This window comes from Leucoraja erinacea, unplaced genomic scaffold (assembly GCF_028641065.1).
Source record: "Leucoraja erinacea ecotype New England unplaced genomic scaffold, Leri_hhj_1 Leri_134S, whole genome shotgun sequence".
NCBI classification, from domain to species: Eukaryota; Metazoa; Chordata; class Chondrichthyes; order Rajiformes; family Rajidae; genus Leucoraja; species Leucoraja erinaceus.
In genome coordinates, this window is record NW_026575616.1 from 32,287 (window position 1) to 46,436 (window position 14,150).

Genomic DNA, 14,150 nt, shown 5'->3' on the forward strand with positions numbered 1-14,150 from the left:
CCCAGCGGTATGAACATTGACCTCCAATTTCAGGTAGTCCCTGCTTCCCTCCCCTTCCCTGCTCTCTCGCAGCCCACTGTCTCCGCCTCTTCCTTTCTTCTTCCCGCCCCCCCCTCCCCTCATCCCCATATCAGTCTGAAGAAGGGTCTCGACCCGAAATGTCACCTATTTCCTTCGCTCCATAGATGCTGCCTCACCCGCTGAGTTTCTGCAGCTTTTTTGTCCACCTATTAATACGGATGTAATTAATGGCAATTTTTTGACATTCCCAGAAGTGGATTTTTATTTTGAGCAGTCTGCTTCAACTTGGTAACATCATCTAGAATGTAACAACATTTGCATTTTTTGATAGATAATATTATCACAATTGTCGGTGAAATATGTGCCTTATACCATATATTTCATATCTTTATCTGCAATAAAGAACCTATGAAGTTGTATTAAATGGTGGAACACCTTATGAAAAAGGCTTGGAAGTGGATCCGATACTCACTCGAAGAGGTATGGCATATTAATATTTTTAATGCAGATATTTCTGGTTCCTTCAACTCTGTTCTAATGGTGTTTTTTTTCGCTGCTTCAGCTAACTTTTTAGAGCAGATTTTGGTGTTCAGGAAGCAACCCAAACTCCTGGTGAAGCTGAAACCACCAGCCGGTTACATGAGAAACGTCCTGAAGTAGGTAGCTCGGATCTGTAGCATTTGCTGTATATAGCAAGGTTTGCATACTTGCCTGCTTCCCCACCCTAGTCATCGTACTAGTTTCACTGTCATCCTGTTAAGTTTCACTGTCTGTATAACTCACCTAGTCCTCATCTACCATGGACCATGGATCACCTTTTCCTTGATCATCGTGACTTTTTGTACTTTCATTCATTTGTTCTACTTACTTTCTATATCTCTCGCTTCCCTTTCCATTGACTCTGAATCTGCAGGTCTTGAACCGAAACGTCACCTATCCATGTTCTCCACAGATGCTGCCTGACCCGCTGAGTTACTCCAGCACTCTGTGAAACGTCACCTATCCATGTTCTCCACAGATGCTGCCTGACCCGCTGAGTTATGGTGCAGCAGCATCTATGGAGCGAAGGAAATAGGCAACGTTTCGGGCCGAAACCCTTCTGGAAATAGGCAACGTTTCGGGCCGAAACCCGTAAGGGTTTCGACCCGAAACGTTGCCTATTTCCTTAGCTCCATAGATGCTGCTGCACCCGCTGAGTTACTCCCAACACTCTGTGAAACGTCACCTATCCATGTTCTCCATAGATGCTGCCTGTACCCACTGAGTTACTCCAGCACTCTGTGAAACGTCACCTATCCATGTTCTCCACAGATGCTGCCTGACCCGCTGAGTTACTCCAGCACTCTGTGAAACGTCACCTATCCATGTTCTCCACAGATGCTGGCCTGCTGAGTTACTCCAGCACTTTGTGAAACGTCACCTATCCATGTTCTCCACAGATGCTGCCTGACCCACTGAGTTACTCCAGCATTTTTATCTACTGTCGATTTTTCCAGCATCTGCAGTTCCTTCTGAAACATCAGGCTGTGGGTGTTATCTTGATATGGATAAAGGATTGGTTAACTAACAGAAAAATAGTGAGTTGTGGTGAAAAAGTCCTTCTCAGTTCTGCAACAGAGATTGATGTTGGAATTTTAACTATTTACCATATAGGCAGGAACGGGGTACTGATTGTGGATGATCAGCCATGATCACATTGAATGGCGGTGCTGGCTCGAAGGCCGAATGGCCTACTCCTGCAACTATTGTCTATTGTCTATAATGGTTTGATGGTACTGTACTGTCATGTTTACCCAAGGACAGTGACATTATTTTTTGGCAATCCTTCCATACATTAGGCACACTTATACTAAGCACAAGAGTATAAGACAGTAGATCACTCTGAGAATGTACACAAGAGTTGCCATGTAGCAGTCTTCAAGTCAAGTCAAGTTTATTTGTCACATACACATGCAAGATGTACAGTGAAATGAAAGTGGCAATGCCTGCGAATTGTGCAAATCAACAAAACAGAACAGAACAGAACCAGTATTTACATTTTATAAAAAATAAAAAGACACCACACAACAGTAAATGAGTCCCTGGTGAGATTAGAGTTTACAGTCCTGACGGCCTGTGGGAAGAAACTCCGTCTCATCCTCTCTGTTTTCACAGCGTGACAGTGGAGGCGTTTGCCGTTGCTGGGGGGGTAGGGGTCCCCCATAATGTTGCTGGCTCTGGATCTGTACCTCCTGGTGTATAGTTCCTGCAGGGGGGGTGAGTGTGGTTCCCATAGTGCGTTCGGCCGAACACACTACTCTCTGCAGAGCCTTCCTGTCCTGGGCAGAGCAATTCCCAAACCAGATTGTGATGTTACCGGACAGTCAATCAATCAACCTTTATTGTCATCTTGCAAAGCAACAGTTGTACAGTGCAAAATGAGAAGACGTTTCCCAGGGAATACCAGAGCATCGCACATAAAACTTAAACATTTCACACATAGTAACAATAAAAACAATCCAGTCCCTGATGAAACAGTATAAATAGTTAAAAGCAGGTAAAACAGCAACTTTAAAATACAGTAAAAACAGTCCCAAATTGGTTTAAAAATGTTGGCTTTGCCTTGGCCATAAAGGCCGGTTTTCGTGGCGACGGCAATGGGTGGGAGTTGCCAGGGTCGGCCTGGCCTGGTGATGTTGTCGTTGCCTTCACCGCTGCTCCACCATGAACACCATGAATGAGGGATGACTGCATTGTATGGGGATGCAAACAGTTTGCAGGGGGATGTAAATAAAGGAAGCAAGTGAGCAAAACGTTGGTAGATGAAGCAAAATATGGGAAGTTTAATTCAGACAGCTTGGAAACTGGCCCTTCGGCCACTGCATCCACGCCCACCATTAATCACTAGTTCTATGTTATTTACCACTTTCACTTCCTACACCCAAGGGGCAATTCACAGAAGCCGATTAACCCACAGACCTACACATCTTTGGAATGTGGGAGGTCATGGCCTCAGAATCAGAGGTCATTGCCTCAGAATTAATGGATGTTCTTTTTGGAATGAGTTGAGTCAAGAGAGATTTATTGCCATGTGTCCCAGATAGGACAACAAAATTCTTGCTTGTGGCAGCATAACAGAATATGTAAACATAACACAAAACGGAAGATAAAAGTTCAGTGTGTCTATAGACCATAGACCATATATATGCACAATAAATAAACAGATTAAGTACAGTAGGCTGACAAAAGTGCTGGAGAAATTCAGCGGGTGCAGCAGCATCTATGGAGCGAAGGAAATGGGCAACGTTTCGGGCCAAAACCCTTCTTCAGACCCTTCTTCGGCCCGAAACGTTGCCTATTTCCTTTGCTCCATAGATGCTGCTGCACCCGCTGAGTTTCTCCAGCACTTTGTCTACCTTCTATTTTCCAGCATCTGCAGTTCCTTCTTAAACAAGTGCAGTAGGCTGTTATAGTTCAGAGTTTGTTTGATGACGAGTTTAATAGTCTGATGGCTGTGGGGAAGAAGCTGTTCCTGAACCTGGATGTTCCAGATTTCAAGCTCCTGTACCTTCTTCCTGATGGCAACGGAGAGATGAGCGTGTGGCCAGGAATTTTCTTTCAGCAGGAAGTGGTTAATCTGTAGAATTTATTGCCACAGAAGGCTGTGGAGGCCATCAATTATTATTTTTAAGGCAGAGATAGATAGATAGATTCTTGATTAGTACGGGTGTCAGGGGTTATGGGGAGAAGGCAGGAGAATGGGGTTAGGAAGGAAAGATAGATCAACCATGATTGAATGGCGGAGTGGACTTGGTAGGCCTAATGTTGCTCCTATCATTTATGAACTTATGAAACCAGAGCACCCGGAGTAAACACACACAGTCACAGGGCGAACGTGCAAACTCCACACAGACAGTACCCGAAGCCAGGATCGAACGCAGGTGTCAGGTGCTGCTCACCACTATGCCACAGCAGAAGAAGTGTAACTATATTTTGTATGACAGAACATACTGTGTTACGAGGGCTTGGAGCCCGACTTACAGGAACTGCTGCGTGGCAAAGTAAATGGGCAGCAGTGTTCATCACGGAGCAAAAACAGGAAGGCAGATTACTATCTAAACGGTGTCAAGTTGGGAAAAGGGGAAGTACAATGGGATCTGGGCATCCTTGTACATCAGTCTATGAACGTAAGCATGCAGGTACAGCAGGCAGTGAAGAGAGCGAATGACATGTTGGCCTTTATAACAAGAAGAATCAAGTACAGGAGCAAAGAGGTCCTTCTGCAGTTGTACAGGGCCCTAGTGAGACCACACCTGGAGTATTGTGTGCAGTTTTGGTCTCCTAATTTGAGGAAGGACATTCTTGCTATTGAGGGAGTACAGCGTAGGTTTACAAGGTTAATTCCCGGGATGGCGGGACTGTCATATGCTGAGAGAATGGAGCGGCTGGGCTTGTACACTCTGGAATTTAGAAGGATGAGAAGGGATCTCATTGAAACATATAAGATTATTAATGGTTTGGACACGCTAGAGGCAGGAAACATGTTCCCGATGTTGGGGGAGTCCAGAACCAGGGGCCACAGTTTAAGAATAAGGGGTAAGCCATTTAGAAGGGAGACGAGGAAACACTTTTTCACACAGAGAGTGGTGAGTCTGTGGAATTCTCTGCCTCAGATGGCGGTGGAGGCCGGTTCTCTGGATACTTTCAAGAGAGAGCAAGATCGGGCTCTTAAAGATAGCAGAGTCAGGGGATATGGGGAGAAGGCAGGAACGGGGTACTGATTGGGGATGATCAGCCATGATCACATTGAATGGTGGTGCTGGCTCGAAGGGCCGAATGGCCTACTCCTGCACCTATTGTCCAGTGTCTATTGTCCATTGTCTATTGTCTTGATGCGTCTGGACAGAGTGATGAGATGGAGTATTGCATGCCGTTTGGTCTCATTGAATGGGCAATATTTTATTGAGGCAGTCCAGGGATACTTTTCTCAGTTGATTCTGGGGAGAAGGGGTTGTATTTGAAGAACCATTATAGAGTCATAAAGTTGCATAGCATGAAGACAGGCCAGATGGTTAAAAATGATGCAGCTTTACAGGAAAAACAGACCCAGTTGGAGTCTGAATGCAGTGGAGGCCAACTCACTGGATGTTTTCAAGGGAGAGTTAGATTTAACTCTTCGGGCTAACTGAATCAATGGATATGGGGAAAAAGCAGGAAAGGGGGGGACTGATTTTGGGTGATCAGCCATGATCATATTGAATGGCAGCGCTGACTCAATGGGCCGAATGACCTACTCCTGCACCTATTTTCTATGTTTCTAACTCAACAAGCTAGGCAGCATCTCTGGGGAACGTGAATAGTGAAGTTTTGTGTCGGGACTCTTCTTCAGACATTGCGGGAGATGTGGGGTTGAGAAAGAGTCCTGACCCTAAACTTCACCTATCCACGTTCTTCAGAAATACTGCTTGACCTGTTGAGTTAATCCAGCACTGTGTAAACAGTAAATCAGCCTTTCCAGCCCCTTGCTTGTTGGGGTCCAAGCCCATAACACCCTGAAAGTGGCTACCTCAGTAGATAGAGTGGTAAGGAAAGGAGATGGTATGACAATAGACAATAGGTGCAGGAGTAGGCCTTTCGGCCCTTCGTGCCAGCACCACCATTCAATGTGATCATAGCTGATCATCCACACTCCATACCCCGTTCCTGCCTTCTCCCCATATCCCCTGACTCCACTACCTTTAACAGTCCTATCCAACTCTCTCTTGAAAGCATCCAGAGAATTGGCCTCCACTGCCTTCCGAGGCAGAGAATTCCACAGACTCACAACCCTCTGTGTGAAAAGGATACTGAGTTGGATGATCAGCCATGATCATATTGAATGGCGGTGCAGGCTCGAAGGGCCGAATGGCCTCCTCCTGCACCTATTTTCTATATGTCTATGTTTCTATGTTTTTCCTCATGACCGTTCTAAATGGCCCGCCCCTTATTCTTAAACTGTGGCCCCTGGTTCTGGACTCCCCCAACATCGGGAACATGTTTACGCTTGCTTTCATTGCGAGGGACAATGAGTATAAGGGTCAGGAAGTCTCGGTGCAGCTTTCTAGGGCTATGGTCAGGCCGCATTTGGAGTATTGCGTGCAGTTCTGGTCGCCCCCATTACAGGAAGGATGTGGAGGCTTTGGAGAGGGTGCAGAGGAGGTTTACCAGAATGTGCCTGGATTAGAGGGAGGAGGAAAACAGGCATCGACACTCCACATCCAACCTGACAGAGCTTGAGAGGATCTGTAGAGAAGAATGGGATAAATTACCCAAATACAGGTGTGCCAAGCATGTAGTGTGATATCCAAGAAGACGAGGTTGTAATCACTTCCAAAGGTGCCTCAATAAAGTACTGAGTTAAGGGTCTGAATACTTATGTAAATGTGAGATTTCAGTTATTTATTTTTAATAATTTTGCAAAAATTTCTAGACACCTGTTTTCACTTTTTTATTGAGGGCTATTGTGTGTAGATTGCTGATAAAAAAAAAGAATTTAATCCATTTTAGAATAAGGCTGTAACGTAACAAAATGTGGAAAAAGTGAAGGGGTCTGAATACTTTCTGAATGCACTGTAACTCTCTTAAATCCATCCAGTGACATGGCCTCCACTGCCCTCTGTGGCAGGGAATTCCACAAATTCACAACTCTCTGGGTGAAAATGTTTTTTCTCACCTCAGTCTTAAATGGCCTCCCCTTTATTCTAAGACTGTGGCCCCTGGTTCTGGACTCGCCCAACATTGGGAACATTTTTCCTGCATATAGCTTGTCCAGTCCTTTTATAATTTTATATGTCATTGCCACAGAGTCTGCAAAGCCAATGGATATATTTAAGGCCGAGATAGATAGATTCTTGATGAGTACGGGTGTCGGGGGTTACGGGGAGAAGGCAGGAGTTGAGAGGGAAAGAGATAGATCTGCCATGATTTTATTCTGAGAAACGTGGAAATGGATGCTGTGATATAACCAGGTTTTTGTTTGTTACTGCCTGCTTGCCACTTAGCAACTCTCGGTAGAGATAGATAGTTCAATCAATCACAAAAATGACAAATGGAATGTTATCTAGTGTTGAGCAGGTCTATCCACTGCAGAGGAAATACAATCAATGGGATATGTAGCATCTGTGGAACAATTGAAAATTTATCAGAAAACTAGGCGCAGCATGTCTGACATACAAGCAAAATACCAGAAACATTCAGCAGCCAGGTTGGTGTGTGTGGAATGAGAAACGGGCTTCACCTTGCAGGGTGGGTTTCCATCATGGCATTGGCCGCCTAACTGGGTCTTCAACATGTTGACTATTGGTGCAGGAAGGAACTGCAGATGCTGGTTTACACCGAAGAAAGACAAAAAATGCTGGAGTAACTCAGCAGGTCAGGCAGCATCTGTGGAGAACATGGATCGGTGACGTTTCACAGAGTGCTGGAGTAACTCAGCGGGTCAGGCAGCATCTGTGGAGAACATGGATCGGTGACGTTTCACAGAGTGCTGGAGTAACTCAGCGGGTCAGGCAGCATCTGTGGAGAACATGGATAGGTGACGTTTCACAGAGTGCTGGAGTAACTCAGTGGGTCAGGCAGCATCTGTGGAGAACATGGATAGGTGACGTCTCACAGAGTGCTGGAGTAACTCAGCGGGTCAGGCAGCATCTATGGAGCTAAGGAAATAGGCAACGTTTCGGGCCGAAACCCTTATGGGTTTCGGCCCGAAACGTTGCCTATTTCCAGAAGGATTTCGGCCCGAAAAGTTGCCTATTTCCTTAGCTCCATAGATGCTGCTGCACCATAACTCAGCGGGTCAGGCAGCATCTGTGGAGAACATGGATAGGTGACATTTCACAGAGTGCTGGAGTAACTCAGCGGGTCAGGCAGCATCTGTGGAGAACATGGATAGGTGACGTTTCACAGAGTGCTGGAGTAACTCAGCGGGTCAGGCAGCATCTGTGGAGAACATGGATAGGTGACGTTTCACAGAGTGCTGGAGTAACTCAGCGGGTCAGGCAGCATCTGTGGAGAACGTGGATAGGTGACGTTTCACAGAGTGCTGGAGTAACTCAGCGGGTCAGGCAGCATCTGTGGAGAACATGGATAGCTGACTCTCTTTGCACAGATTCTGCCTGAGCTGCTGGGTGTTTCCAGGGTGAAACTGTAGAGGTTTTTAGCCTGGGGCTGTGGTGTAACAGTGAAAGTTCTGCCCCCATTAAGTAATTGCTTGCTTTATTTGCAGGCTGCTTCCAGAGACGCTGGTCGGTCCCAAGTGCTACGCCCACCTACTGGCCTATTATCGACAATTACTTGCGGAAGCCCTTCTTAAAGGCAGAATTAATATGGATAGTGCTGGTGAGATTACTAGGCTACAAGCCATCATGATATCCACACATGCAACTCACTATGTACCAGCCGGTTCCAATCTATTAGATATGTTCATTCATAAATGTATTTCTAAAAGCAAGGCATTTTATCTTCAGCAGACCGCTGAATGAATTCATGTAGTGAGTGGCTGTGGCAGCAACATACAGCCATAGAACACCAGAGCACAGGGACAGGCTCTTCAGCCCACAATGTCTATGCCAAACATGAGGCCAAATAATGCCTTATCTGCCTTCAAGAGAGAGCAGATGAGAGGTATAGATAGAGTAGAGTCAGAACCTTGTTCCCAGGAAGGAAAAAAATCAAATGGGTAGGCCATTTAGAACGGAGACGAGGAAACACTTTTTCTCACAGAGAGTTGTGAGTCTGTGGAATTCTCTGCCTCAGAGGGCAGTGGAGGCCGGTTCTCTGGATACTTTCAAGAGAGAGCTAGATAGGGCTCTTAAAGATAGCGGAGTCAGGCGATATGGGGAGAAGGCAGGAACGGGGTACTGATTGGGGATGATCAGCCATGATCACATTGAATGACGGTGCTGGCTCGAAGGGCCGAATGGCCTACTCCTGCACCTATTGTCTATTGTCTAAAATCCACCAACAAGTTACAGCTCATTCAAAATGCCGCAGCCCGGCTTTTAACAAAACACCAAGAAAAGTGATCATATCACCCCAGTAGTAAACTCCCTTCATTGGCTCCCTGTGAGATCCAGGATAGACTATAAAGTCCACCTTCTTGTCTAAAAAACCCTAAATGGCTCAGGAGCAGCGTATTTTACAGAGTCCCTCCTTCCCCATGCCCCCACTCAAGTGTTCAGCTCTTCTGATGCCGGCCTGTTAGCCTCTCAGTGCCACAGTAATAAGATAATTGGTGAAGCAGCCTTTTTCAATGAGGCCCCCCTTAAGCTGTGGAATACCCAACCCAGGGCCACGAGAGACGCCCACTTAGTTAGTTGACATTCTTAAACGGCAGCTACAATCTTATCTTTTCAATCAAGCTGTTACTCTGTATTTGACATCAGTGTCTTTGTTTCTTGTCTTTTTACACTCCATTTTAATTATATTATTTCATAATTTTACATAAATCTGCTTTTTGTGTTATTTAACTGTGGATGTACTCACTATTTTAGTGTAAAGTGCTTTGGGTTGCATTCGGGTTGTATGAAAAGTGTTATACAGATAAAGTTATTATTATTATTATTATTATTATTATTATTTATTATTATTATTATTATTATAGTTAAGGGACAGAAGTTTAGGGGTAATATGAGGGGGAACTTCTTTACTCAGAGAGTGGTGGCGGTGTGGAATGAACTTCCAGAGGAAGTGGTGGAGGCAGGTTCATTGGTATCATTTAAAAATAAATTGGATAGGCATATGGATGAGAAGGGAATGGAGGGTTATGGTATGAGTGCAGGCAGGTGGGACTAAGGGGAAAAAAGTTGTTCGGCATGGACTTGTAGGGCCGAGATGGCCTGTTTCCGTGCTGTATATTGTTATATGGTTATATGGTTATATGCACATAATCCACATCCCTCCATTCCCTGCATATCCATGTGCCTATGCAAAACTAATTCTAAAGTCCACTATCGCAGATGCCTCCACCGCCACCCAGCCAGCCCCAGGCACCCACTGCCCTGTGTGTAAAAGAACATTGTCTGTAAATCTCCTTTAAGCTTTGCTGCTCTCATCTCCTTTAAACTTTGCCCCTTTCACCTTATAGCTACGCCCTCTAATACCTGATTTTTCCATCCTGGGATAAAGAATCTGACTGTCGATCCCATCTTTGCCTCATTTGATGCAATCTCCCTGCAACCGCGCCATCCTCTGTCCAACCTCTCCATGTGGCTAATGCCTCCTAATTGAGACATCAATCTGGTGAACCTTCTCCGCACCCTTTCCTAAGCCTCCATATCATTCCCGTATTGGTGCGATCAGAATTTCACACAATGCTCCAAACGTGGCCTAACTAAAGTACAATAAAGCTGCCTCATGACAATCTAACTCTTGGACTCAATGCTCTGACCTATGAAAGCAAGCATACTGTACCGCCCTCTTTACCACTCCTATAGAAACATAGAAAATAGGTGCAGGAGGAGGCCATTCGGCCCTTCGAGCCAGCACGGCAATTCATTGTGATCATGGCTGATCGTCCCCAATCAATAACCCGTGCCTGCCTTCTCCCCATATCCCTTGACTCCACCAGCCCCTAGAGCTCTATCTAACTCTCTCTTAAATCCATCCAGTGACTTGGCCTCCACTGCCCTCTGTGGCAGGGAATTCCACAAATTCCGAACTCTCTGGGTGAAAAAGTTTTTTCTCACCTCAGTCTTATATGACCTCCCCTTTATTCTAAACTGTGGCCCCTGGTTCTGGACTCGCCCAACATTGGGAACATTTTTCCTGCATCCAGCTTGTCCAGTCCTTTTATAATTTTATATGTTTCAATAAGATACCCCTTCATCCTTCTAAACTCCAGTGAATACAAGCCTATTCTTTTCAATCTTTCCTCATATGACAGTCCCGCCATCCCATGGATCAATCTGGTGAACCTACGCTGCACTGCCTCAATCACAAGGATGTCCTTCCTCAAATTAGGAGACCAAAACATTACACAATACTCCAGATGTGATCTCAGGGAATGATAGTCTTGGACCCCTAGATCTCTCTGTATATCATTGATGTTAAGGTTCACACCATTAACTGTATACTTTCTCCCTACATTTGACCTCCCAAAGTGCAACGTATTAAACTCCGCCTATCATTTCTCAACCCATTTCTGTAGCTGATCAATATCCTGCTGAGAAACCTTCTTCCAGAATGGGCCCCATCAATCTTGGTGTCATCTGCAAACTTATTAACCAACCTGTCCACTGTTAGGTTCAAGTCATTTATATCTATCACAAACAGGAACAGTTCTTGGTCTTGGTCGAATGTACTTTGCACAAAGAGATGCGAGATGTTGGAATGAAGTGTATGTATTGACTTTTCTTCTTACCGTGCATTACAGATCTTATCTGTAACCCAGTGCTGGCAACTTTCTCCGAACTACTGGAACAGACTGATATCGTAGATGCTCTGCGGGTAAGGCTTTAGTTATTGTTCTGTGCTGCTATATTTCCTGACACAAAGCTCGGCTTGTACTCGCTAGAATTTACAAGATTGAGGGGGGATCTTATAGAAACTTACTAAATTCTTAAGGGGTTGGACAGGCTAGATGCAGGAAGATTTTTCCCGATGTTGGGGGAAGTCCAGAGCAAGGGGTCACAGTTTAAGGATAAGGGGGAAATCTTTTAGGATCGAGATGAGAAAAACATTTTTCACACAGAGAGTGGTAAATCTGTGGAATTCTCTGCCACAGAAGGTAGTTGAGGCCAGTTCATTGGCTATATTTAAGAGGGAGTTAGATGTGGCCCTTGTGGCTAAAGGGATCAGGGGGTAAGGAGAGAAGGCAGGTACAGGATACTGAGTTGGATGATCAGCCATGATCATATTGAATGACGGTGCAGACTTGAAGGGCCGAATGGCCTACTCCTGCACCTATTTTCTATGTTTCTATGTTTCTAGGTAACAGTAATGAAAGAATAGACGTAGATAGTGAAGATGGTTGTGAACGATTGCAGCAGGATCTGGATCGATTGGCCAGGTGGGCGGAGGAATGGTTGATGGAATTTAATACAGAGAAGTGTGAGGTGTTGCATTTTGGGACGTTGAACATGGGCAGGACCTACACAGTGAATGGTCGGCCTCTGGGTAGTGTTGTAGAGCAGAGGAATCTAGGAGTACAGGTGCGTGGTTCCTTGAAGGTCGAGTCACAGGTAGATAAGAAGGTCGAGTCGCAGGTAGATAAGGTGGTCAAAAAGGCTTTTGGCCTTCATCAGTATTGTATAAACGTTGGGAGGTCATGTTGCAGTTGTATAAGACGTTGGTGAGACCGCATTTAGAATATTGTGTTCAGTTCTGGGCACCATGTTATAGGAAAGATATTGTCAAGCTGGAAAGGGTTCAGAGAAGATATACGAGGATGTTGCCAGGGCTTGAAGGTGTGAGCTACAGGGAGAGGTTAAGTAGGCTGGGTCTCTATTCCATGGAGTGTAGGAGGATGAGGGGTGATCTTATAGAGGTATATAAAATCATGAGAGGAATAGATCAGGTAGATGCACCGAGTCTCTTGCCCAGAGTAGGTGAATCAAGGACCAGAGGACATAGGTTCAAAGTGAGGGGGGAAAGATTCAATAGGAAGCTGAGGGGTAACTTTTTCACACAAAGGGTGGTGAGTGTATGGAACGAGCTGCTAGCAGAGGTAGTTGAGGCTGGGACTATCGCAACGTTAAAGAAACATTTTGACTAGTACATGGATAGGACAAGTTTGGAGGGATATGGGCCAAATACTGGTATAGATGGGCAGAAGGTCCTGTTTCCACGCTGTGTTACTCAATGAATCTATGAATCTAATAAAGAAAAGTTCCACTAATTCAATTCAATGCAATACCTTGGTCACTGTTCAAAGCAGCTTTAAAGTTTGCATTTAGCTCCACTGTAGCTTCTAGGAGTCTGTTTCCTCCTCAGCAAACTACCAGTGGAACCTCCATTCTTTCTCTCATTCATTCAAGAGCAGATTATTCTAATGCCTTCCTCTCCGATGTCGCATGTACTAACTTCCCTTATCGTGTATCTGTACACTGTAAATGACTCGATTATAATCATGTATTGTCTTTCCACTGACTGAATAGCACGCAACAAAAAGCTTTTCACTGCACCTCGGTATACGTGACAATATATAAGACTATTAAGGGTTTGGACACGCTAGAGGCAGGAAACATGTTTCCGATGTTGGGGGAGTCCAGAACCAGGGGCCACAGTTTAAGAATAAGGGGTAAGCCATTTAGAATGGAGACGAGGAAACACTTTTTCTCATGGAGAGTTGTGAGTCTGTGGAATTCTCTGCATCAGAGGGCGGTGGAGGCCCTTTCCCTGGATACTTCCAAGAGAGAGCTAGATAGGGCTCTTAAAGATAGCGGAGTCAGGGGATATGGGGAGAAGGCAGGAACGGGGTAGTGATTGGGGATGATCAGCCATAATCACATTGAATGGCGGTGCTGGCTCGAAGGGCCGAATGGCCTACTCCTGCACCCATTTTCTATCTTTCTATGTTTTAATCATCTGTGGAACATGAAACAGAGATAATGTTGCAGGTGGAAGACTTTCCTGACAATTGGTGGCTATATTGACCTTTTCTAAAGTTCTCCCCTAAAGGGTCCCCTAAAGGGATTTCTTTTAGTGACTTGCCGGCAGCCATCATAGTTGCACCAGTTCGGTGAAAACGTTCAAAATGTTGAAAGTCCATCGACGACCTGAAAAAGGCACGACTCTTTGGGCGACTACGTGAGTAGTCGCCCAAAGAGTCGTACCTTTTTCTGGTCGCCACTGGATTTTAAATTTTTTTTTCATCTTCGGGGACCTGCTGCGACTATGACGGGTGCCGGCAAGTCGGCGAAAAAATATTGCGTCAGTGCGACAGGCCCTTCATTGCAGATACTAACACTTGAGAATGTTCCCCACCTGAAACGTGGTCTGCCCATTCCCTCCTCAACAGATGACCTGCTGAGTTCTCCCAGCACTGTGTTTTTTTGGTTTGAATTCTAATACTTTTCATTTTGAGTTTAAACAAATCTCCAGTTGTGTTTCTCTCGCTAGAGTGATTCTTTTTAACGAACCCAGATGGTTCATTAGAATAAGGGGTAAGCCAT

The 14,150-nt window shown here is 45.2% G+C and overlaps 1 protein-coding gene across 1 annotated transcript in view; it reads left to right on the top strand.

Moving 5' to 3' along the window:
• The window catches only part of nphp1 (nephronophthisis 1), a 58,016-nt gene that overhangs the window by 25,906 nt on the left and 17,960 nt on the right, over nucleotides 1-14,150 (top strand). The window contains 4 exon segments of the mRNA XM_055665572.1: nucleotides 425-501; nucleotides 584-677; nucleotides 8,264-8,376; nucleotides 11,411-11,484. Of these exon segments, the coding sequence (XP_055521547.1) occupies nucleotides 425-501; nucleotides 584-677; nucleotides 8,264-8,376; nucleotides 11,411-11,484 (358 nt within the window).